Genomic DNA, 26,259 nt, shown 5'->3' on the forward strand with positions numbered 1-26,259 from the left:
TAAAGGACAAACGCTTTTTTTTTTTCATTTTAAGTCAACCTTAGTTAAGTCGTGCATTTCTTCACATGGAGAAATGATTCGATCAACCTTCAATCAATATGCTGCCTACAACTTTCAGACTCGCTGTTGTTACACCCACTGAATGTAAACAAGTTTTTAGTGGCCTAAATAGCCTAAGCTTCGGAATGGTTAAGCCTATTTATTACTGCCGTTCGCATGTCTCGAACATGTGGTCAGGGTCAGCACTTAACTTCGTCCAGTCGATTGGGTCGCGGGGGGGGCTTTGGGTTCCAACACCTTAATGTAAATATTTTAATCCTATTGGCCGTCCACTAATTCCGCTAAATTGAGAGTAACAATTACCTACAGCGTCAAACCTTTCGTGGAAGTTAATATTATTACAATAATCTGTTTGTAATCTCACTTGAAGGCAAAGCAAAGTAAGTGAACCAACACCAACAGATAATTCAGTCATCTGTCATGTCTGTAAAAAAAGAACTTGTTTATTTACTTGTTTAGCAATCAGGCAGCCAATATGATGGAAATGGCGCAGTCTCACACGGATTGTTTTTTTAGTTTACGCCAGGTGGTTCCTATGACCTCGACCTTTATCTTGAGTGGATCAGCGAGGCTGCAACCTTCGTTAGACTCCCTTGACCTGAGCCCCACCAAAAAAAGATTAGCAGGCCGCATGCATAGCGTGCGACACCAACGTGTGCAACGTATGTTCTTAGATACATTACACTTTAAAATACATATTAGGACTTTTTGCAGTTCAAAATTTTGTTTTTTTAAAGCTATAATATTTTGTCATACCTCTGTTATTTCTATGCCATAATTTTGTCATTTTAAATTATGACTGTCTCTTTATTTCATGAACAAAATAGTAAGCAACACCTTTTTTTTGTAGATTAATGCCCCAATAAAGCCAAAGAAAAAGAAAAATGAATTGTGAGCTTGGTGCTAATGCTAAGACATTATAAGTGTCCTGGCAAAGGTGGATGCTTTTCTTTTTAGTGTGAGCCAATAAATGGTCAAAATTGTTTGCTATTTTAAGAAGAAAAAAATAACATATTGCTGCTTAATTTTTTTTTTTTATGTTTTTTCGAGTTACTGCAGCATCTGTGCAGCTTCCCTCAAATCTGGTCTGAGGCGATCTAATAAAAGGGAATGATTGCCTCATTGTCCGGCCTAATGAAGCTAGCAACATTCAGTGAGGATCACTATGATGAGACCCATAAATCCCATTTGGACACTATTACCGGTACTTGCCAATGGACACCTGCAATGAATGCATTAAACACTATGTCATGTTTATTGGATTACAGTCGTGAAGTTAACTCAACATGCTCATCATTTGTGTGGAAAAGTCAATAGGCCCCAGATAGCAATAAGTTTCATCTTAGCATTCTATTATGATTGTAATGTAGCAATGTAATGATCCCATCTACATTTATTATATCAAACTATTTTCAAATTACTTTCATCCTGAGTACCATTATTGGATTCCAGCCATGTGAAGTCTTAAGCAGCCGCTTGACTGGAACTCTGAGGAGCTTGCTGGAGGTTTAATTGAGGACTTTTTAATATTACTTGTCTTAATTTTACAATTTTCATACTTTGTTCACGTTAAATATAAATGTATACTTGGAGCATTGAATTGTTTTCCCTCTTTGAATTTGGTTTCTGCTGCCTTTATAAAATGACATCCAAACATCCTTGATAAAAAACCAAAAAATTAAAATAATATTTAAAAAATGTAAGTTTTTATCAAAATTATTTGTTTCTTTCAAAAGTATACCAAAATATTAATTATTTTCAAATAGTTTACTATTGGATTTATTTATGACTTTAATATTTTGAATGAATTTTCCTAGAGTTTCAACTTTTTTTAATCATACCATTCTTTTAATCATTCCAACTTTTTCCTCCATGTAAAATGAAGTATTTTTAAGTATTTTCAAACTGTGTGCGTGTCATCGGAACTCTGATGTACTTGAAGGAGGCCAAACATGGCACTTCCTCTTCCGCCTCCCACTCTTCCATGGGCGTTCCTCTTCCGCCTCCCACTCTTCCGTCTCCTTCTATGAAATTTGTAGTGTCCACTCGGTATGAATGAGGAAAGACTAAGAGAATGCCTCCATATTGGAACGGAGGAGTCAAGAACGTCACAGGAACAGGGTGTGCGTGGGCGCCATTGGCTGAGTGGGACAGAGTTTGTGGGTGTTATTTTTTTCTACTATCACTCCCAATCTGCCTTATCTCATCATTGGATCACTTTTACCTTTGGGATTTTCGTACACTCAGGTACCAATTTAAGTGGTGACAAAATATCATTAAGAAAGATAATCGTTAAAAGTACACGAGGAACTAGAGGGAAAAAAAAAGTGTCAACAGTGTTGGAGTGTCTGGCATGAAGAAGTGTGAGGGTCTGTTGACACCTTCTGGAGTGTTAGTCGCATCAGATGGAGGGTCTGTTTGGGGATTGTAGGCAAAGAGGATAGGCTCGCAGTAGTCACGAGAAATCAGAAACCATAGAAACCTTTCACAGAGTAGTGGTAGACTGAGAAGAAAATGTGAACGTGTCCTTAAATGAACCACATGAAAGGAACTCAACATCATGGATGGTTGTTTTGCTTAATCATTCGTTTCACTTAAGGCTCCTCCGACAAGCTTGAATCGAATCGTTTGAAAACAAATGTTGATAGAAACCTGCCAGTCAAATCACTAGATAGACTTTATTCTCATAAAATTTCATTTTATTTATTACATTATTTTGCCATATTACAACTTTCAATTGTTATTTAAATGTGACAAAGATGATGCCTTCAGCTAAAGCACAAGCCAAATAGACTCTCACCTCTGTTTTAATATGTGTTGAAAAGCATCTCATGTTAATTATTTTTATGTGTGGTATATACGAGCTCTACAAACAACTCGGAGGAGCGACCTTACCAATCAAACGCAACATGAGACGCGTCCTAGCTGGTCCGCTAATATTATGCTCCGTTGCAGTTTTATCACGGCATTAGCGGAGATGCTATTCTCAGTTTTACAAGCACATATGTCATTTTTACTATCATCAAATTACACTATATGCAGCTTTAATATGCGGTTGAGTATACTGCGTTTATTATAGCTGTCACATAAAATCCCATTTGACAGAGGCCTTTTCATCTCATCTTCAAGCGAAAACAGAAAAGATGCACAAAAAAAGAAATTATTATATAAATATATTTTAAAAAAGCTGAGAAATTAACTTGATTTATCAAAAATATCTGTATAATAGCATTATCAGCTATGTTGCCATGACGATAATTGCTTCCTTCATTTTTTACACTTCTGTCACACCTCCATGTAAATTACAGCTAATGATTATTAAACGATATAATCACAAGAAATATACACCAGGACAACGTCATTCGTCTTCATGTCGTTTTCTCATGTAAAAAGCGAGGGGGTTGGCGAGGGACCTGTACGCTTTGACTTATATTGTAATTTACACAACAGACAAATTAATATTAGCACATGAAAAAAGGAACCTTCTACTATGTTTCATGCAAAATTAGCCCAGTTAATCTATTACAGGATGAATGTCTCTTGACTGGCCAGCTTCATTTGCATGCTGACTGAAGCCATCGTCTACCTCAAGCACCATTAACAAATGTGCACGCGGCTCTCCGATAATAGCAGCCGTACACTTATTTCATTACCACGGAGTAAGCAGGTCATTTTATTAGGGTCATCATTAAATTATGAATAAATGAAAGGAGGGTCTTTTCTGACAATTGTTTACACCCAAATGCCATTTTTAGCACTCCCAAAAACACCGGTAGTAATTTAGATAATGTGGTTGCACAAATGTGCACACCCGTCTAAGCCTATTCCCAAATGACTTGACTTGGGGTACATCCTGGACTGGTCGCCAGCCAAACAACCATTCAGACAAAATCCAAAGTTATTTTGCTAATGGAAATCAGCACATTGTTGTTGTCTAATGACATGGTCAACAATGCTGTTTGTAAGCCAAAGTGTCGATTTCCTCCCAAGCTGCTGAATTATTGAGCAAAGCTGCGCTCACAACAGCAGACTTGTGTATTTACAATCACGTCAGTGTTGTTGTGCCTTTAATGGCCTCCTCCATTAACCCTGTGCGAAGGCCCCGGTAACACCTGCATCAACAAAAACACGCTCACATGTACAAACACGCTCCCAGACGCACTTCTTGTGTGTTTGCTGGGCGGGGGGTGGTTGGGGACACTCATGGGAACAACTTGTTTTCTAACACTGGTCTTAGCACGATAGCAAATGTGCTTACGCCGAGGCGACGCGTGCTGGCTCAACAGTATTACGAAGCGAGGCTGTCCTTCAACGTCTCCGCGGTTTCAGGATCAAATTGGCTGCCACATGTATGTGAGATCCGTGTGACAACACATAGGGGGGTGCTTCTTCTTTCAGATCTTTTTATATACTGCATACAGTGAACACGAGAAACCAAGACCGACTCGCCACAGAGCTTTTGGATATTTACATTCTCTGACACTCGTGAGTATATTATAATAAATGTAAATATTGTGGTTTGGTTACCTCACCCACTGAGAGACATGGCTAAATGCAACTGAAGAGGATCATCGCAAAATTACAACAAAACATAATTAGCCCATCTCTAATGCAAGCGATCGAGATTCACACATCTACCAACATGCTGCAACAGATAATCTGCAGGACTGTAGTGGACTGTGAGTTTGATAAATATTTTATATCCAAACAACGTGCCTGCATAAAACCTTCCAGTGTGCGCACACACTGCCTCCATATGGCAGGCAGAGAGCTAATCATGAATATCACCGACATTCCAAATAGTCACTGTGAGTATGCTAATAACTGCGGGCCAACGGTCAAGACCCCTGCAAACACTCGGCCGAATAAATTAGACTTAACACAAATATGGGGCAATCATTAGAAATACATTTGCATGCGGAGACCTTTTGTATGCAAGAGTAAGGGCGCGGCATTGAGTGAGTGGGCGGGGCTTTGACACTGGAAACAATATAGATGCTGGCCGACGCGTGACGGGCCGCAAATGGAAGGCTTTGCCCGAGCTCACTTTTCACGGCGTCACTTGTCTTCATCAACAACGCGGCCTACTGCGCAGTTCCGAGCTGTTAACCTTTTATAAATACAAAGCCGACACAGCACGCCACTGTCACTATCCATTCAACTCATTTGGAAATTTTCAGTCAGCGCGGCCTCGTAGCTAATCATTGGAAACCTCGCACACACTGCCAGCCTCACGGCCATGTCTCGCCTCATGAAATAGCATCATCTCGCCATCAAGCCTTGACATGCAGCCGGCCAAAACTGACAAAGCGTTAGCAGTCGCAGAAAATGAGAAAAAAAATGCCTTGATTCTTTTTGTGCTCATATTTGACAAACCAAGAAACCAATTCTATTTTCATTCTATTAATTCATTTTGCAGTTACTTTTTTTCCCCCTCTGCCAAGAATCTTATCCATTTTTGAATGTTGTTTTTCCTCAACTCAAGATGCAGTGTTGTATCTGTCTTCAAGCTACAGTACATACAGTGCAAATAAGTTCTGTTTAAAATTGTTTTTGCACAAATATTTTCTGCAAATCTGACTTACTCGCACAATGTTAGTATGGGTAAGTGTTAGATAAAAGTGCTTAAAGACATACATACCAATTCAGGATCTCTCTTGATTGATGGATATTGCACCTATTTGCTACTTTCCCACCATTTACGGGCTTTTATTTACCAATTCATGGGAAACATTTAAATTAAATTTGACCTTTCATGTACTTTTATTTGGAACGCAGGGAAACCAGCAAAAACGCCACATAAGCATGAGGTGAACATGCCTGATCCAAATTCATGACCTCTGAACTGGATTTAACTCAGCCCCTAACATAAACACTTTCTTACAGTTGGCCTTGGAGGATGCTTTATTCCAAGTGCGTCAATTGAGAATCAGCAAGTGGAGGATGGCGGATGCATGTGTTGTATTTTGTGGCTAACCGAGCGCCTCCTCACATCCTCCCACTCCCACTGCTGTTACCAAAACGAATCGAGCACTCCAAACCCACACATCCTCCACAGCCCCCGACTTCCCTCTGACTATTTCACCCCTCCGCCCCTCCCTCCCCACTGCGTAGTACAAATGTGATCCTCTGTGATTTCCACCCACCAGCACCTCAAAGAAAATATTGTTTGAATGAATGAAGGGAACATAATAGGTGTTCATATTTAAACAAATGATGACAGCAGAGAAATGAAATAGGAGATGGCCTACTTCTAATTCAACGCTTTCATTACGTATTCATGTGACTACCATCCTGTGCATGTGTGTGCGTGCGTGTTCATGCGTGTGATAGTACCAATGAGCATACATATTACCTATCACTTACAGTTTAATTGCATACAGCAAGTGGGGACAGACTCAATAATGACAAATAGAAGCAAATATCCTCCATTTGGAATGATTTAGTTGAATGCACCGTCTTGAGTCCAGGAGGAATCTATTATGTAATATATTATATATAATATACGTACAGTCTATTTATTACATATGTTATGTCTGGGATGTGTTATTTTCATTAGAAGCAAGTGCAGTGTAAATATTCCATGAATTCCATGAGCAAGTGCAGTATAAATATTCCACTTATGTATGTACTATGTATGTATATATGTGTGTGTATATATATATATATATATATATATATACGTATAGCATCATCTCTTTGAGTACACACACATGAATGCATGTCAAATGGCTCTGAATTGATAATTGGATTTTGTGTCCACACTTTGTCCATCTAATTTTTAACCATGGTAAAGTGGGATGGATGCTGATGGGGCAAAATATCTTTATCCGGAAAAGACCTTGTTACCTTGCCACGGTCAGCATCGGAGAGTGGGAGTCATGTTATGTGTGGTAAGAATAACAATTTCCTCGTAAAGGCCATTTGTTTGTTTGTTTCAATTGGAGTGTCTACCTTATTAAAGTGTCTTGACACTATGTGTAACATACTGTCAAAGCATGCTTTCTATTTAGAAAAGACCCATTAATTGCTTTACTGCAAAAGTCTCATTTACATCCTCTTGTTGCAGGGTGCCAGTTTATTATTCATCATTATTACTGCTGAGCTCGAGTAAGTTATCATCTTGTTTAATGTATGGTTGCTTCGAGGTCAATTTTAAGCTTATAAAGTTGCACATTCCAAATTAATTATTGCAGCAAGCTCTGTTTCCCATTGTACAGATTACAGAGGAGAGTGTGCTGTGCGTTCATTGTGTATTCATGTGACCACTGGGGTCACTTCAGGATAAATAACAACAATTAGGCCTCACACACACACACACACACACACACACACACACACACACACACACACACGCACACGCCCACGCATGAATGATCAGCATCCTACACTTTCCGATTAGATCATTCCCCTTTTTAATACTATTCATGCCGCCCACATTCCCCTGCTGCCTTCTTTCTGCTGCTCTAAATGTGGCCTGCATGATTTAGGATTTGGAAAGCAATGTTGATAAATACAGCAACGCAAAGCGCTGCCCACATTATTCATTTATTCAAGCTGTATTTAGTTTTAATTATTTATTTAAGCTGGATTTCGTTTTATTTATTTATTTATTTATTTATTTATTTATTTATTTATTTATTTATTTATTTATTTATTTATTTATTTATTTATTTATTTATTTATTTATTTATTTATTTAGCTTTAGCTTTTTTCTGAACCGTAAAAGTCAAAGACGCACAAAGTCCTTGAATATTGACGCAACGATTTCTTGAGATACATATTTAATACAGACAATAAGATCATGCATCTCTGTCATTTCCGTCCCAGCTCGTGACGCCACACGAGGCATAATTGTGACAAATGACTGATGATGGCATTATGGAGCATGAATAACATATGCATTCATATTGATTTCATCTTAAGGAAGGCGGGCCCAAATATTACTGTTGTCGTTTTCCTCCCGCCGTGTGCGGCCAAGTCGGTCATTTGTGTGGATGAATGAATACGTTTGTTATCACCGGCCTCAGTGAACACTTTATCATTGGCCTTCTCTTATCAAATAGTCACACAACGAACGGCCTTAACACTTTAAATGTAAATGTATACATGACTCATTGACCTGTGAAATGAAAACGTGTTCATAGTACTTACGTGACAGAAAGGAGTAGACAAACGGATGAATATATGAATCAACTAACAAAATACCTTTTGTTTGAAAGTCTATGCATCTGATTGTAAACAAAATGACCAGTGTATTTTGAAACATAGAATTTTGCCAGATGGTGGCACTGGTATTAAGACGCCAATTCAAAGGATTTCCTAGTAAACAAACCCTTTAACTGAGGAACATTCTAGTCCTATACGGTCATTGCACAATTACTGAAACAACAAATCATTCTGGTGAAGGATGAAAATTGTATGTGTTCCTATTATTCCAGTGAATTACCCAAGCAACTCGATCACATCTGTAATTGCTTCTGCTGCTGGCATGCAATCGTGTCCAATGATGACAAAATTTGTCATCATATGCACGCGTTCGAGTCCAACTCTCCGGAGTTCCATGGCTTGCAAAAATTAATTGCCAGAAAAGGTCCATTTTCACCATATTGATCAGGAAATCGAGTCGGTTATTTGCAACAACGTTGGGCCGAAGCGAGAGATCCAAACCGTAAAAGCTCAAGACCAAGAATGGCGGTTTCATTATCATCGTCACAGGTTTTAATTTGCTCATATTGAACCCTGTTGCCTTGTTATTCCATCTCATTGGTGTGGGAAAACCTTTTTTTGCCCCTAACACCTCTCATGAAAACAATTTAATCTTTGCATGGGAAAGGTCTTTTGGATCACTAACCGAACATCAGCTTTAAGAGTAAGCTGGAACAAAGGTTAATCTGTTAGACGAATGGCACAATAGGCCTGAAGATAACAAAAACAATAATTCCTCAAAACACAACAGAGACACTCAAGGATTTTGGCTTTAATCTTTTTTGCCGTTGACTAATGAGATGAGGCAGCGGTTGGTTAAAGAGATGTCGCAGCGCTTGTCTGATGGCGACTTATAAGTATGGCAGAGCCTAATCTTTAACCCCCACCACTACCAGTCCCGCTTGTCCTTAATCTTATCTCATCAGATTGGCTATTCTAATCTGCTTTATGAAGCTTATGAAAGTAATCTTTACGCACAGTGACAGTGGACAATATGACCGTGTGACTCAGCGGATGGGCCGAGCCGAGGTGTGTTTCTTGGAAAGCTAGCCTAAAGATGGTAACGTATTCTTCATTCTTGGAGTAAAACATAGACTTTGAATATGATTTTTATTTAAGATGTGATTGCCTAATAGATGAGATGAGCGCCGTTCCCATGGTGATGACGCAGCAGGAATTTGTTGTTGCATCAGAAAGTTGATGGAGGCAACGATCTGAAGCAAACCACTTCTCACAGGTTTGTGCCTGCCATATTGGCTCACACTGCACAAGTACAAGTGTTGAAGTCACCTTAACCACACTAGTTATCATTTTTTTCATTATGATTGGGCCTGAATGGATGCCAAACCACCTTCCATGAAAACATTTCATCTCTTTCCCGAGATGGGCTTGTGCAACAAACAACCATCTGGCCTGTAAGGTTAGAGGTCACAGTCATTTGGATCAGAAGGTCACTCCCTTATTGCCTGTCTGCAACAATACATGCCTCACATTATTTGTTAGCAAGCTAGCAGTAAAGACCAGCAACATTCTTTTGCTTGACCTAAAAAACAAAATATATAAAAATCAAATTAAAACGCACAAGATCGCAACATCTTAAATTCTCACAAAGCATCATCTTTGAACAAATTGAAACTAAATTCAATTAGCAGTAACAATTTCATTTTTATCCAACCAAACTTGAACCTAACCCTCTCTTGGTTCAAGTAAATAAATACATTAAAATTAATTTAATTGAACTCTTTAAAATTGGGAAGTTCCTCTGAAGAAAGAAAATTGATGATGGTCCTTGTTGTGTTGTCATGTTAGACAGCTTTTACCCTTTTCCCTAAATTACTAAACCTATAAAAACTTTAATGGCTTCATACTCTGTAGATCAGAGGTCCGATTTAAAAGCGTGTAAATCCGATTCATTCATCCATTTAATTAACTTGTAAATGAATGCACCATGCTGTGTAAATTGGAAGAATGATAAATATTCATGTTGTTACAAAAGAAAAGGGCAAGGGCGCGTCACGTTCATATTGGGTTTTGTTGACGCCCCCCAGTCCCACCTTATTGCTACTTTATAGGGTGCTAATTTGCATTTGTTATGATTTGCAGAATATGCAAAAAAGATATTGTCATCACCCCTGCTTTGAATTCACACCACCCGCCTCCAGATCATTTTGGGCCTGTCTCGCAAACATCAGGTCATACAAGGTGATTCTGACAGGAAAGAGCACACAAATTTTGATCACTGTAGATCAATCCGTTTTTTTCCGATTAATTTGTTTTAAATATTTGACTTCAAGTGTTTTGATAAATAATTGTTAAATATAATCGAAACAGTTTTAATCATACCTGTTGTTACTTATGTGGGAGTGAATGGTTACATGCTTTGAGTGGTGACCCAACATGAACTGACAGTGAGGAGGGAACCAATGCTAATTCTAAAGAGAGATATCCGAGCACCACATCTATTTATATCAAATATGGCTTTGAGCACTTAAGGTGCACGGTTTCAAATTTTGCAAAGACAAGTGTGCAAAACACATGTGCCATCCATGAAAGACATCACATTTAGTCACTGGACACTTTATAATGTATTTATTATTATTTATTAGTCTATGAGACTACTGAGTAAAATCTCAGTTTTTTTTCTCCGATAGTGACATCAAGGTTAAATCGTGGTGGTATAATTGACCTGCACCGCGCATGATAATCGACCTTGCCTCTGAAAAGGAAAAGAAAAGGCATCATTTGGTGCTGAGCCAGCAAAGTGGATTGTGAAGAAAAATTAGAATATAATGGAGAGGGATGTGTGAGTACATTCATGGGGGCTGGGCTGCGTTTGAAGGGGGGATTGTAACATCTTGGTTGCATGCAATTACTGCAACGAAATGTTGTCACTAAAGTAGCATCGCTTGCATATATTCATGTCTCATGTTTCTTTTCTTCAGGAACGTCGCACCTTCACTCCATCTTCATCCTCATCCCAAACACGTCTCGATACCCAGCTGGCTCCGGCACTTGTTCTGTGCGCACACTGCCAGCCTCTGACGCATGAATATTACTGACATCATCTTCTTTTTTTTCTCCACAAACAACCATATTTGGAATATGCCTCCGTTTCACGGACAAACAGGTTGTGAAAAATTGGGAGCACTTGCATAATCCAATAAAATCTGCATTTACAAAGAGAATGTGTTTCAACAATTTGACCCATTTTATTATTTGGATTGCACAGTATGTTTATTTTTGTAATTGACGTTGGCAATGCAGAACTTGACAGCATCATACTGAGCCAAGTATTTCATCTTGCTAATTTAGACTAAAATATATATATAAAGATGATCAGATAGATAGATAGATAGATAGATAGATAGATAGATAGATAGATAGATAGATAGATAGATAGATAGATAGATAGATAGATAGATAGATAGATAGATAGATAGATAGATAGATAGATAGATAGATAGATAGATAGATAGATAGATAGATAGATAGATAGATAGATAGATGCTTTTAAAAAGAAAAGTGTGAGGGTGATTTGAGGTGATGAAAGAGCTCTAATGACGTGAAAAGGAGGCTGCATCAACGCAGCCAAATGCTTTCTCTGCTATAAATAAATAAACGGATCCCTGACTAGGCTCAAACGGGTCGGAAGGGGGCAGAGTGACGGTAGTAAGGAGGCTTTCCTCCCCTCTTTGATTCACGCTCAATCCACCAATGAGCCCAATGAGCTGAGCGCGCACCGCCCACTGGCTGCGTGCGTATTTTTTCTTCTCCCCCTTCCACCCTCCTCCTCCTCCCCCATTGAGTGTGTAAATGGTCACATGTTGTTTCCCCTCCCCAGTCCGGACACCAGCACGATCAGAAGCAGCAGCAGACATGTGTTATTTATCGCTCAGCCGTGGGGGAAGCAAGAGGACGATCGAAGCGTAAAAACAGAAACTAACGTCGAGTGTCCTCCAATTCTTCTTCCTCCTCGTAAGTGTTTAAAGAGTAGAATGGCGAGTCCGCCGAGCGATGCCGGACCCCAACTACCGGCCGCCGGCGTGAAGAAGTGCGGCTATCTGAGGAAGCACAAACACGGCCACAAGCGATTCTTCGTACTCAGGGAGCCCGGCGAGGGCTGCCCTGCCCGGCTGGAGTACTACGAGAGCGAGAAGAAATGGAGAAACAAGTCTGCTGCCAAGCGGGTCATCCCGCTGGACTGCTGCCTGAACGTCAACAAGCGAGCGGACGCCAAACACAAATATCTCATCGCGCTCTACACCAAGGACGAGTACTTTGCCGTGGCCGCCGACAGCGAGAGCGAGCAGGAAGGATGGTACCGGGTGCTGACGGATTTGATCGCGGAGGGGAGAGTGTTCGACGGGTCGGCGTCCAACTCCGCGTCCTCGCTGGTGGGGTTCGACGAGACGAGCTACGGCGTGATCACGCCGGTTAGCGCTGCCTACAAGGAGGTATGGCAGGTCAACATGAAGTCCAAAGGCTTGGGGCAGAGCAGGAATCTAACTGGAGTGTACAGACTCTGCTTATCCAGTCGGACTATCAGTTTTGTAAAACTCAACACGGAGGTGGCCTCGGTCATTTTGCAGCTGATGAACATCCGGAGGTGCGGCCACTCTGACAGCTTCTTCTTCATCGAGGTGGGTCGCTCTGCAGCCACCGGACCCGGCGAGCTTTGGATGCAAGCAGATGATTCTGTCGTGGCGCAGAACATCCACGAAACCATCCTGGAAGCTATGAAAGCAATGAAGGAGTTGTCTGAATTCCGCCCTCGCAGCAAAAGCCAGTCATCGGGTACCAACCCCATCTCCGTGCCCACGAGGCGGCACCTGAACCACCTTCCCCCCAGCCAGACCGGTCTACTCCGGAGGTCGCGCACTGACAGCATGGCCACAACCTCACCTGTGGGTAAATTCTCCTCTTGTCGGATACGCACGGCCAGTGAGGGCGACGGCACCATGACACGCCCTATTTCGGTGAACGGGAGCCCCCTCAGCCCGGGGGTCCGCCGCACCCTCCTGAGCAGGTCTCACACCATCACGGCACGCCCATGTCGGACGTTTGAATCCTCTTCCCTGCAACACAGTAAGTCCATGTCCATGCCGCTGTCTCATTCCCCGCCGATGACCGCCCCCAGTCTTGTGAGCCTGACCTCGTGTCCAGATAACAGCGCACCTCGTCCCTCCAGCTGTAGTGCCTCTTTTTCGGGCTCCCCGAGTGACGCCGGTTTCATATCGTGTGAGGAGTACGGCACGAGCCCCGCGGACGCACGCGACCTCCGGCTGCCTCTCACGTACGGGAGCAACACCCCAGAGTCTCTCAGAGCTGACACTCCTCCCTCCCGGGATGGCAGCAGGCTCGATGGCTACATGGTGATGGAACAGCCGAACCAGAATGGCTATCGATGGTACTCGGAGTTGGACAAGGCTTATCGAAAACGTACATACTCTCTGACCACCCCCCGGCAGCAGAGGTGTCTCCCTCAAGTGTCTTCGGCCTCCCTCGACGAGTACACGTTAATGAGGGCCACTTACACGAGTGGAAGCCAGTCTTCTCGCCGATGTCTCACAGCCTCGCCTAAAGGAACCTTTCCAGATGAGTACAGGGATGTCCGGACGGGACCAAACTGTCTCCAGGGCGATAGTGGTTACATGCCTATGATGCCGGGCGTGGCACCTCATACATCAGGTGCAAAGAACGACCCCTACATGCCTATGAGCCCCATGTGTGTCTCTGCTCCGAAGCAGATCATCAACCCCCGATCGCACCCCTCCTCTGCAGCAGGGCTGGGCCCGCATACTGTCTCCCCAGGCAGCGTTTCCCTCGAGGACAACGGCTACATGCGCATGTGGTGCGGAATCAAAATGTCAATGGAAAGCACTGACGGAAAGCTCACCAACGGAGAGTACCTGAACATGTCTCCCGGTGACCACACGCCTCGAGACCACCACATCCTTAGTTCTTCTGGAGGAGAGCAACAACACAGACAGCCTTATTCTTATAGCACGCTGCCACATTCACTTAAGGGCCAATTGCAGCGCAACGGGTCCACTGACACAGACCAATACGTGGTGATGTGTTTGCAGAAGCAGCGGATCGAAGAGGAGTCCAACTACTGCCCTGTGACTTTGGGAGACTCTGTGACACCGGGCACCCCTTCATCTGCCCCTTCTCCTCTCAGAGACGGTGGAGTTCTGGCGCACAGGAGTAGGGTGTGTCGTCCCACCCGCCTGGCTCTAGATTCTCTCAGAACCTTACCATGTATGAGTGAACACCCGCTCCCCTCTGAGCCACGCAGCCCAGGGGAGTATATTAACATCGACTTCAGCAATGCTTCCACTGACGCGGTGGAATCCGCTGAAGCCTCAAAGTGTGCAGATGAGGGATCGATACCACTTTCGGACTATGTTAACGTGGACCTCGCCTCGCCCAAGACTGTGAGTTTGAACCGGGAGGAGGAGGATGGCGAAGGCGTAGAGGGACAGGAAGAGGTGAGAGGCGTGGTGGATGAATATCCTCTCCAGCATCACACAAGTCTGGCGTGTCAGCCGACTGCCGTCAAAGACGACTACACCGAGATGACACTCGGTCCTCTCTGCGCCACCGACAATGACCCTGTCCCGACCAGCCCGACCGCCTGTGTCCATAGACTGAGTCTTGACAGCAGCCTTGTGGCGGACGGAGTACCAGCGGTGCCCGTGGATTCTTTTCTCCTCAATGGACCTTCGCTGAATGTCCCCCTTGCAGATCCACATCGGGGGGCCAAAGTCATTCGCGCTGACCCTCAGGGACGCCGGCGACACAGCTCCGAGACCTTCTCTTCTACTACCACTGTCACACCGGTGTGCCCATCCTTTGCCCACGACACCAAGCGCCACAGCTCGGCCTCGGTGGAGAACGTCTCCCATGGCGTGCGGGACTCGGAGGGACCCGATGAGGACTACGGCGGCGGCACCCCGATGTGCAGGGAGACGTCCGCCGGCTATCAGAATGGACTCAACTACATTGCCTTAAACTTGATGGAGGGTACTCTCGGTGGGTGCCGGTTAGGGGGCTGTGATGGACTCTTGAGATTCAAGACTGCCTGTGGCTGCAAAGGTGGTATGAATGGCTTCAACTCCAGCCCCTACGCCAGTTTGGGATTCAAGGAGACGACTGCTGCTGCTGTGAAAGGTGAGCGCCACTACTATATGTTGTACACACATTCATTCAGGAAGCTTTCATTCATGAAGGGAGTGGTATCATTACTGGAGCAGGATCTGTCGTAGTGCTTCTGTGTACTCTGCGGATTGACTGGTGGTTGCTAAGCAGCGCTAGGCTCATTTTCATTCCCAAGTTGTGAAAAACTGTGAGAGCGCAGTATTCCTGCCTGCAGCCGGCCTCGTAGTCACCGGACTCTGCCGCGCTGACTCTTAGCTCAAAGCCGGTAATCAGAATGTATTTTTGTGTACCTAATCAAAAAGAATGTAGCGTACTTTTCGCCTTGATGCTCGACAACATAGCAACCTACATTATGTAACAAAAACAGAGCAAAAGAACACTAGACAGCATATCATATCATCTGTGCTCACACACAGGCCTGGCTTTTGTGCAGTTTTATAAGTCACCGCGACCGAGGAAAGTTGTACTAAACATTGCTGTGAGATGCAGGCGGCGATGTTTAGGTAGAATTAGTCACCCCCTCGTCACACCCATGACACAACGAGAAATTTCACAGGACAGTGATGTGAAGGGGAGCTGTTTGCTCCACCTTTCTTTTACGTTGGGCTGCACTGATACCACGTTGTGATGATACAACAACACCCGATCCAGAATGCCCCATTCTATTAAAATTCATGCTTCTGGATGTTTCTCTATTCTTATTGTCTGACTTGAGCTTGTGAGACGTAGTTTTATACCACATCAGTCTTTCATCTTTACTAGTGATGCATGTTACTACACTGGCTCATTTAAAGTAGTAACACCAGCAGAGATCCTTGTTTTTATGCCTGATTGTAAAGCCGGTTTATTGGTCCTCTATTTGGTCCTATTGTCTTTATACGGCTGACTACTACACCGTTGATGGGTTGTCTTTCCGGGAAAGAACAGTTGCCATCAAAATATCACCTTTCACCTTGTTCTCTACGCTGTTGCATCACTGGCTTTTCACGCAACTCTCAAAGACAGGGATTATTTACACGGATAGGTGACCAAGCAGCGGCATTTCAGAAGTCACTGTTATCCGAAAAGACAATCCCGGGGCAGGATGGTTGCGAAGTCTTAATTGCTGTTTGTGCCTTCATGACAGAGATTGTTTCTTTGCTAGTAGACCTGAACAAGTTATCGTGTTTGGAATTGAAATCGTGATCTGAGATAATGCGATTTGTGATCGACAAAGTTATGCGCTTTTATCCCTGACAGGTCACTAACCAATTGGCTACAAGCTGGTTAAAAAAGCGTCGCGTCCACATCACACTGATACCCATCCTCCTGAGTTATTGCTTTCCCGGCTCCTCGTGAACGCTAGGCGTTGAGCTAACTTACTCAGCTGTGAGCTTCGGGGTGCGGGTCCTCTCCTCTAAATAACTAATAACTAATAATAATATATCTTATAGATATATTATTAATATCTAAATAACACCGTAATGACAAAAAAACTACACTTACAAGAAGAATCACTCAACAAGCATTATACGAGCAACCAGAGAAAAGATTGGACATGCTAATGCGAACTGGTAAACTAATGTGAAACGCAGTCATGAAAGACCAAAATCGGGGCTTTTCCCAGAAGTCATGTTTGTCACTTTTACACTCACCATTATTGTGAAGGGATTCAACTATTACCAGGATGTGAATGTCAGGAAAATAAATCGGACCTTGAATTAAAATTGGTGTACCTGTCAGAAAAATTGGTATTCGACCTTCTCCAAAAATGGTTGAAACTTATCGACTAGTCCGTCTTTTAGTCTCTGAGCCAGCTCTGACGCTTCTCGCGAGTCATCGGGTTCCCCGGGAAAACAAGTGAGTCAGTTGTTTATCAATTGTCAGGTACCGGGTTTCAGGCCTGGAATGTGGGGCAGTGTGCAAAGGTTGCTGGGAGAGGTGAATGCTCACTTGTTTTTCTAACCTGGCAGCATGGAAGACTCTGAAGGGGGATGGGGGACTTCTTTCTGCAAACAACTTCACAAACATGGCTGTATGGCCGCATGTTTGGGTTGTATGAACATTTGCTATCTCCCGTTTCTTCTTCTTCTACTCCTTCCCAATGACTAAACACATGCTTCTTAGCAATCAAGGGAGAGACGAGGCGTCGCCTTCCGCAAGCTATGCCACATTTTCTTGTTATCAACATACTGATCCCATAGTTTACATTCTCTTCAGTGCTGCAGTTTGAAACATTAGGAACTTAAATCGCATGTCCTCATTTGGCATTTGCAGTCACCCCGTGGGGCGGAGAGGGAAGGAGTGTGGGCTCACAGTGAGGAAGGGGTGAGAGGGAGGGAGGCAGTTGCTGTTCTAAAATTCAACACACATGTGAATGAATAAGAGGGGGGCTGCATTCTATATCCCTATATATGGACTTTCTTGTTTCTGTGTGCTGTGGATCACTTTTAATAGGCCAGGCAGTCGATTGGTTCGTTGTTTTGAAGCAGTAGTTCCACCGTTTAGCCTCCAAGGGCATACCTCCTGACCCTGCTGCAATGTCACTTTAGTGACCTTTGAACTACAGCGAAATGCATCAAGCCACATCATAGAAGCGTGTGGATTACTTTTTACCATATTTTCTCTGAGGCTTCCTTTCATCTATTTAGCCCCCCCTTCACATACGCCCTCCCCCCTCCCCCCACCCTCTGTTGTAACAGCCGTCTTGCATGGTTGCATTTAGGGGAGAATCTGACTCACTCCCTCCATGCCTTGCCGAATTTAGCAGCCCAACGCACACACCGTTCCACTTTCTGCGTCTTCCTGTCTGCATATGCACAGCCGCCAGCAGATGGTCGAGAGGGTTGTGTGTGAGTGTGTTTTGCGTGTAGAGGTTTGTGTGTGCGTTGGGGGGGGGGGGGGGTGAGTCAGGAGTATTTGCACCTGCTCCGCCAAGCAGCACTCACTGGTTATCTGGCTCTTTTAGGAGGAGAGTGACAATACGCTAATGACCGGCCACCATCTGCCACAACAACAGGGAGAAGGTGGAAGTGGAGGAGGGTGGCGGAGGGGTGCAAGAGGGTGTGTTCAAGAAGCCTTACACCAAACCCCTCCCCCCCTTTTTTTTTTTTTGCATCATCCCTCCCCCCCGATTCTCCGCCTCTTCTCTCCAGGCATCGCTTTCTGTTTTGCAGAAATCATGTGACGCAACCTACACCTACCCCCACAATCATCCTACAGCAAGCCCCCTCCTCTGTTGACACACACACATGCTTTATTTGGCATCAGTGTTGTGTATTTTCTCTTGTTTTCCATACCTCTGTGGGCGAGTTTTGCTCTGGCTTCTTGCACCAGAGTCCGCGGAGGATGTCCTAATGACTTGTTTAGCAACCAAAGCTTATCAAACTTGATTAAAGGTTGCTGTTGTCATCACGAGCTTCTAAAAACAAGAACAAACAGCTCTGGCATAGTTTTGATACCTCACTGATAATCACCCTGACTTCTTTGCATTTTAATGAGCAAGTTACAGAGGTACAAAGTGCACTTTTCCAAAGTCAGCCCAACAAGACTCTTTGATGACAACAGAGGAAAGGAACACTTTGTTTCTTGCCCTCACCTGTCCTGTACTACCCCCCCTCCCCCTGCAACTCTGCACAGTCACAGTGAGTGTGATACATAACTCTTGAGAGTACACTAGGGCAGGATGTTCCAGTCGCAAATAAAAACAAAGTCAACCTATCCCCAATTTAGCTTGGAGGTAAGAAGGCTTACGTTCACTTCAGGATTAAACATTGTTGAGCCGCTTGTTTTGTCTCGAGCTGCTGCGTGATGGGAGCGTGTCTCAGCAAACTCGGCCCCTTCATATGACCGTTTTATACTGAATGTAAAGCCAGGATAATTTATTTTTTCTTTCCCAATTTCTGTTTGTTAGTAAGCAACCATTGCCATGATGGACTGAAAAGAAAAGTAATTAAACGAACATATCACCGGCACCTTACGTGTGTGCTCAATATGCAAAATACAATTAATTGATAGAAAACGTACTTTATATGTCGCTATGTGATGAAATCGGTGGATATAAAAACGGGGGGTTCCTCCCAAATGTGTGCAAGTCACTCAAGGGGATACCGTGATTGGAGGTCATGTCCACGCCACTAGCAAAGGTTGAGGTGAGCAAGCAGGGCTTGTTTTCGTGCTGTGCGTCGGACAGGCCCATGCCGTGGCAGGTCATAGGTCACGAGGCATTCGGTGTTTGTGTAGTAGAGCCCTGCGATAGATCAGGGAGGAGTCAGCCGGCGGGAGGCTGGAATGTAAACACAACATATCCCAGCCTGTTCATCTCTGAGGGAGAAGACTTGTCATTATTTCTGCTCTTTTCACTCTTGGAGTTGTTTACATGACACATTGGAGCCAGGAATAGCAAACTGAAAACAGATTATTTTAAGACAAAATTACATTTTCTTAGCATTGTTCAATTTTTACTAACACTTTAAATACACCCATAGCAGGTGTGTAAGAATATTTGGTGGCTGGTTTCACAAACCCAAACCACAAAAAAATCACTTCCAATAGGACCTATGAAGAAGTGCTATTGCTACTTACTGGCTTGGCATTTATGTGACTTATGTATTCTCCGTGAGAACAGAGATTAATTTGGTACAACCTGAACTTTACGACTGTTGGCAAAAGTAGCGAATGGCTAACTTACGACCTTGATCGAACCCTGACAACGACTCGACATTGGATCCCTTCGCAAATTCCTCAGTGGGACACGGCCTTAAGTTTGTCATTTTCACCAGTCATGCTCAATGCCAATAGAAATCCCCCCCACCACGTTTTTATTGGTTTGCTGTCTTATTTTTCACATTTATGGCCGTTTACATGAGATACGCTAAGTGAGGGAGGCCGCAGTGCACATGTTTACGTCGGAAGAGACTCGGCCGCCAATAACACTCCCCAGTGTCCTAGCCCTGAATGGAGCTGGGCTAAGTTTAGCCTGCGAGCTAAATAAATAATGAACAGTCGGTGAGGGTGGGCGGTCGTAATGGTTGTGGGAGGAACTGAAAGAGGGCACCCCCTCCGAAAAGCAGGACAGGGGTTGAGTAGCCATCGGGTTCCTTCCTTGATAGACCTTGCTCCCTTTGTTTCAGTAACACCCCTTTTTCTACACACCCCTGTTGTCTGGTGTGTGGTCGCGTTGAGACATGACATTTATTTGTTTGTTTCCTCTGCAGCGTGTTATTAATCCACGCTGTCAGTGATTCATTTTCCCGGCACATCTCAGTCATTCTCACCCAAGTGTTTGCCCCGACAGGCCACTGTCTGGACCAGCACGTACACACACAGATTGTTACAGGCCGACGGTCCCATGACCTCACTGCATTCCCGGTCCTCTCAGTCAGGTTGATTCTGTTACTGTGGTTTTTCCACCTCTCCCCAAACTCTTTCTTCTTGATTCTCTCTTTTCTTGCCCTCTAATGAACCCAAACAACCATGAGGAACCATTAGAGGAGCCAAATTAAATGTCTATTTTCCCCAAAATGAGTCATCCACTGAACAAAAAAAAAAACCCTGGCATGATTCTAAGATTTTTCTTTTTAGTCAAAAACAGGAGAACAAAGTGTGTGTGTTTTTAGTAGGGAGTGTTGTGGGGAGGGGGGGGGTCAGCTTGGCCTGAATGAAAGGTTTGTTTTAGAGAATGAACGATCACATCGAGCTTTGTGAAAACAGCTCTTGTTCACCTCCGGGGGAGGGGACGAGAGAGAGGGGAGAGGAGACGGCGAGCGGGGGACAAAAATGCGGCCCGCCGGCCCAGCCGTGTGTATTTGTGCGTGTGTGTTGTCGGCCGACATTTCCGCTGCCGTTTGATAGCTGCATGCAAATGAAAGCTCCCAAGCAAGTGCGTGGGGGTCAGAGTTCAGCAGTGTTTTCCACTGGGACAGAAAGCGACACTGTGGCGACTGCATGAATGAGAATAAATAAGAATATGCCACTGTGGTGTGTGTGGGAGGGACATTTGCATGTTTTATTTGGAGTGTGTGTATTCAGTCTGGAATACCGGTGTTGTGTGTACGACACTGTTTTAAAGGCACTGACTGAGGAACACACACTTTGTTACCAAGTAAGGAATAAGTGCTCTTCAAAGTGGGGGAATCCATTTGACCACACACACACACACACAACTGTCAATATGAATTTATGAAAAAAAAAAACCTTATTTTCTCCCAAAATGTAATTTTAGTCAACCTCTTTCCCTTTTGAAAGACTACAGCTTTTATAAGATTTGGACTTTTTTGCCCAAATACAACATCAACAACAGTTCTATTCATTTTAGTTTCGTAATATTCCAACCTTTTCTTTGGAAAAAAAATCTGAGTTCATTGTCATCATTCATCATTGTCATCATGTGTTTTCCCTTCTCTCTTTCAGAATGAAGACCACTGGCTCAGCCCCCCTCCCCCTTTCCTCTTCCCCTGGCCGTCAGGTTGGTCCGCCGCCTCCATGTGATGACGTCGTCTCGGCAACAGCTGGACTGCGGGCTGCCACCCACATGTCCTTTGACCCTCGCCGCCATCCCTCCGAGGTCACGGAGGCGACAGTCACCACGGCAACACGGACACTTGACCTTTGGCCCCAAATCTTCCCTTGGCACCAAAACAATGAGGCGCCATCCATTGATGCTGCTGGACTAAATGACTTAAAGAAACAAACTGTCGTACCAACTATTAACTCTTGGTAACCATTTTATTTATCTGCGAAATGACTACACAAGTTATTATATCTTGTTGGATATATATTATTTTGGTTACCGATAATAACAGAGTTTGAACTGGTGGTCTCACCTGAGAAGACACCAAACTTGGAGATCACATGCACACACATGCAGAAAAAAATGCATACTAAATATTTATTTATTTAACGTGGATGTATGCATTTGGCAAAACCTTTTCCAAATGTGTGAATTTCTATAAAGGTGGCATTTAGGTACATATTTTAAAAAAAAAAAGTTTGCTTAAGAAAAACCTACCTCAACAAAACAAACAAAAACAGGTTGGTTAAACCCCCATTAGTTGATATATGAAATATTTATTTTTTAAAACTTTTTTTTTTTAAGAAAATCACCAATCCAAAGCCTTACTCTCGCCCGATGGGCTGTTTCGTCTGGACCTAGCAACCCTCCACAACTGAACCGATCCGCAAAGAATGAGCCACTCTGAGATTTCCACGGTACATTTAAGACAAGATGATGTATGAAAGATGTCTATTTATTCACCCGGCGGGGGGCGGGATGGAAGGATTTTCTATCCTTGCGTTCTTGGAGAGCGATGATGTCACGCTCAAACACCGCTGCACCACCCAGGTACATCTGTGGCCTGTCTGAGCCAAAGTCACAACACTTTGGACCTCTTCACCTGTAGTCCCCTGCATACCCGCCCACGCCGCCTGCAGGAAGTTGTGACAAAATGGAATGTTTGAAGTTGTCTTAACTAGGGATGGGCAGAGTGATAGAATTTGGTTGATTGTCCATCTCCATTGTTTTTTTTGTCGTTTGACCATTACATTTTTTTCTCAATATAATCTTTTATATACCTGTAAGAACAATTAAACTTTATTCCCATAAAATTACAGCTGTAGGAGTTTTATAGAAACTATTTCTTTTTCGAATTTTTGAATTTTAGAATCAATTCACGATTTATAATTCTGCAACTTTATTCTGGCTATATCTGATCACATTTGCACTGAATTCTTAAAACTACAACTTGTGCTATTTTTTTCCCACCACACTTTTACAGAGGAGTCGTTGAACAATTAATCAATTAATTGATTGCTCATTTTCCCAACCGTCAATCAATAAAAAGTCATCAAATGCCCATCCCTGGTCTTAACTGAACAGTGCACACAGACCCACTCACCTGTTGCCTCACTGCAGCGCCGAGCCACGTGGTCGGTTTTGTCGCATTTTGGGACGCTGACGCAGCAAAAGCATGGTCTTGCACTTACAAACTTGTCTAGATTGTAACACAAGACGCATTGAATGTAGTACACGCTGCGTTCCAAGGCTGGGAACGCACAATCCCAATGAACAACCACAACAATGAAAAGCCAACGAAAACATCGACCGACACAACACACACCAGGATGAGCATTGTTGCTGTTTATCTGGATCCACTGGTACTTCAAGACTGTAAATAGTGTGACGTTATGACAACAAAAAAACTTTAAGTTAAATAACTTATGCTGTTTTTACTGTACATAGTTTGTCTTGGCGTGATACAACAGAAGCACTAATTAAGTTATACGCTAACCACTTCTGGTTTGGCTTTGATTCCCCCCCACCCCCTCCTTTTTTTGTGTTTTCAAATAATTTGATAACCCTGATGGGAGTATTGTGAAAGCTGATGCCACCATTTTTTTAATGCTGTAACTGCAAATTTTACAAGAAATTCATACTTGACCTAATTCATACTTGGGTACAAAAGGCATATGCAATATTTACACGATTCAAATCTAGTTTACTTACCAAGGTGTACCAAATGTACAAATATTGTCTATTTGTTTATAAAACTTAAAATAATGAGTTTCTTGATTGTTGCGGCTTGTACGTGTTTTTTTCTTTTTCTTCAAATTTGAAATTTGCTAATCAAGCCCATTTGGTGTTTGAGCAGTGTTTTGCATATGGGTCGTGTATCTTGATGAAAGCATCTAAAAATGACTGTTGGGGGTGCCCGGCTGATTTGCTGTGTTTTCCCCCGCCCACCCCACTGTAAATAATTCACTTCTTGCTTATTATTGTGATGCGACGAAGAGATGATAATTTAAACTTACGTCTTTGCTTTAGATTGTATTGGTTCTTTTTAGACACATGGAATAAATATTGATATTATTTAAGATGCCTGCTTATGCTCTGTTTATTGTTCTATTTGGTCTCTGACAAATAAATACATTACTTTGTTTATCATTGAAATAATTTCTTCGTTTCCTTGTATCATTGTTTCTCATTTTATCAAGACATTTTGGAAAATGTTATGCTTCCAATGTTAAAATATGAATAAAAAATTAATAGAAATGGTCTTATTGTCTAACACAGTGTTTCCCAACCTTTTTTCATTCACGGCACACCTTTTCATTGGAAAAAAATCTCGAGGCACACCACCAACAAAAATCTGTTAAGTGTTACACCAGCTTCTATATTAAAATCAGTTATATTACAACAAAAGACGTAAAGTTCTATTCCTATATATGTATGGAGAGTCGAATAATTGAATAAAAATAAATACTAAATATTCTTTAAATTGTATTTCTTTTGTAAATGAAAGTAACAGTTTTTGAAAATGGCGGTGTACCTAATGGAGTGTCCGTGTGATTCCCTCGTTAAGCGCACCTGCGTGAAAAGTTTTAGCTCTGCAGAACGTAAAAATGACCAAAAACTTTTCACGCAGGTGCACTTAACGAGGGACTCTTGGACAACATGTTGGAATCCGGCCCCGAAGACTAGAGCTTGACACCTGTGACCTTTGACCATGATATTTCCCTAATAAAGTGGCCTGTTATTAGGTACACTTGAAAAATTGGCGGTGTACCTAATGGAGTGTCCGTGTGATTCCCTCGTTAAGCGCACCTGCGTGAAAAGTTTTAGCTCTGCAGAACGTGAAAATGACCAAAAACTTTTCACGCAGGTGCACTTAACGAGGGAATCTTGGAAAACATGTTGGGATGCGGCCCCGAGGACTAGAGCTTGACACCTGTGACCTTTGACAATGGCGGTGTACCTAATTGAGTGTCCGAGTGACGTCACAGATCAAACAGCCAATCAGAAAGTGGGGGTGAGGTCGGGTGTGGGTCTGCCAGGTCGAAATAGCCGACTGGTTGGTGATACGGGCTCTCGCTCGGAAAGAACTTAGCCCAGGTGTGAACATATACCTGAATGTGCTTTTAGAATTGGACCCTTGCTGCGTACGCATATGCAAACAAATGCAAGTATTTATGTGTAAATACATAAGGAGGCCCACCCCTAACCCTTGCTTTAAACCCTACTTTGGAACCCTAACTCTCTTCACCCCACACCTTACACTACTGGATTCTACCCCGCCCCAGAAGGTAGTGGGCGTGATCCATTGGTTTGCTCCGCCAACTTGGGGGCGGGCCGCCTTATGTATTAACACATAAATACTTGCATTTGTTTGCATATGCAGTGAGGTTTCAATTCTAAAAGCACATGTATGTAGGTATATGCTCACTCCTGGGATCGAACCAAGTTCTTTCCGAGCGAGAGCCCATGTCACTAGCGAGTCAGCTATTTCGACCTGGCAGTTGCTGGCCGGCTGCACTCTTTTGTACTAGTGATGGTGTTTTGAGTCCATTTAAAAAAATAGCTAAAAAACTAGTCCCCCCTGTTCTGTTTTATACTTCCAAAATTACAGTATGACTTTATTCTTGTGCTTGAATAAGTATGTGTTTATTCTTGTTTTCCCGCATTTTAATCTTTAGTCTCAACTATTTTAACTACTTTTTTTTCTCTTCAGTATGACCTTAATAGTCTCTCAAAAGAAAGAGCAGAAGACACATTTATTTCTTCCTTTGCGTTTGTTTATTTTGAGTTTGACTTGGGGAGAAAGTGTGCGACCAGCCTTTTGGGCGTGGGCCCTAACCTAGGATAGCTCCTGTTATTGTTTAGCCTCGCAGGCCCCACCCCCTCCTCAGCAATAGTCATTAAGCAGCATGTTACAACAGCATCTGGAGGTGGGTGGGATTAAAGCACCAGCGAGATCAACGCTTTTGCACATTTAACCATATGCCGGCGGATTATTCATTCCTGCAACCGTGCTAATTAAAATGGTAATTAAGGCTAAGACTTGGTCTAATTGTATC

The 26,259-nt window shown here is 43.1% G+C and overlaps 1 protein-coding gene and 1 long non-coding RNA gene across 3 annotated transcripts; both read left to right on the forward strand.

Annotated features, from left to right (window-relative positions):
• The first annotated feature begins 4,266 nt into the window (after positions 1 to 4,266).
• Positions 4,267 to 11,466, forward strand: LOC133159573 (uncharacterized). 2 transcript variants are annotated; one of them, XR_009715709.1, is made up of 5 exons: positions 4,267 to 4,545; positions 9,249 to 9,328; positions 9,405 to 9,683; positions 10,372 to 10,470; positions 11,211 to 11,466. It is a non-coding gene; the product is annotated as an uncharacterized LOC133159573 (long non-coding RNA). The 2 variants fall into 2 exon arrangements; XR_009715708.1 differs by having other exon boundaries at positions 9,405 to 9,505.
• Positions 11,467 to 12,049: 583 nt separating this feature from the next.
• On the forward strand, positions 12,050 to 24,457 carry irs2b (insulin receptor substrate 2b). The gene is made up of 2 exons (XM_061286676.1): positions 12,050 to 15,441; positions 21,820 to 24,457. The coding sequence occupies exons 1-2, from the start codon at positions 12,090 to 12,092 to the stop codon at positions 21,822 to 21,824; spliced, it is 3,357 nt and encodes a 1,118-aa protein (XP_061142660.1). The 5' UTR covers positions 12,050 to 12,089; the 3' UTR covers positions 21,825 to 24,457.
• The last annotated feature ends 1,802 nt before the right edge of the window (positions 24,458 to 26,259 follow it).

This window comes from Syngnathus typhle, linkage group LG9 (genome assembly GCF_033458585.1).
Source record: "Syngnathus typhle isolate RoL2023-S1 ecotype Sweden linkage group LG9, RoL_Styp_1.0, whole genome shotgun sequence".
Taxonomy (NCBI): Eukaryota; Metazoa; Chordata; class Actinopteri; order Syngnathiformes; family Syngnathidae; genus Syngnathus; species Syngnathus typhle.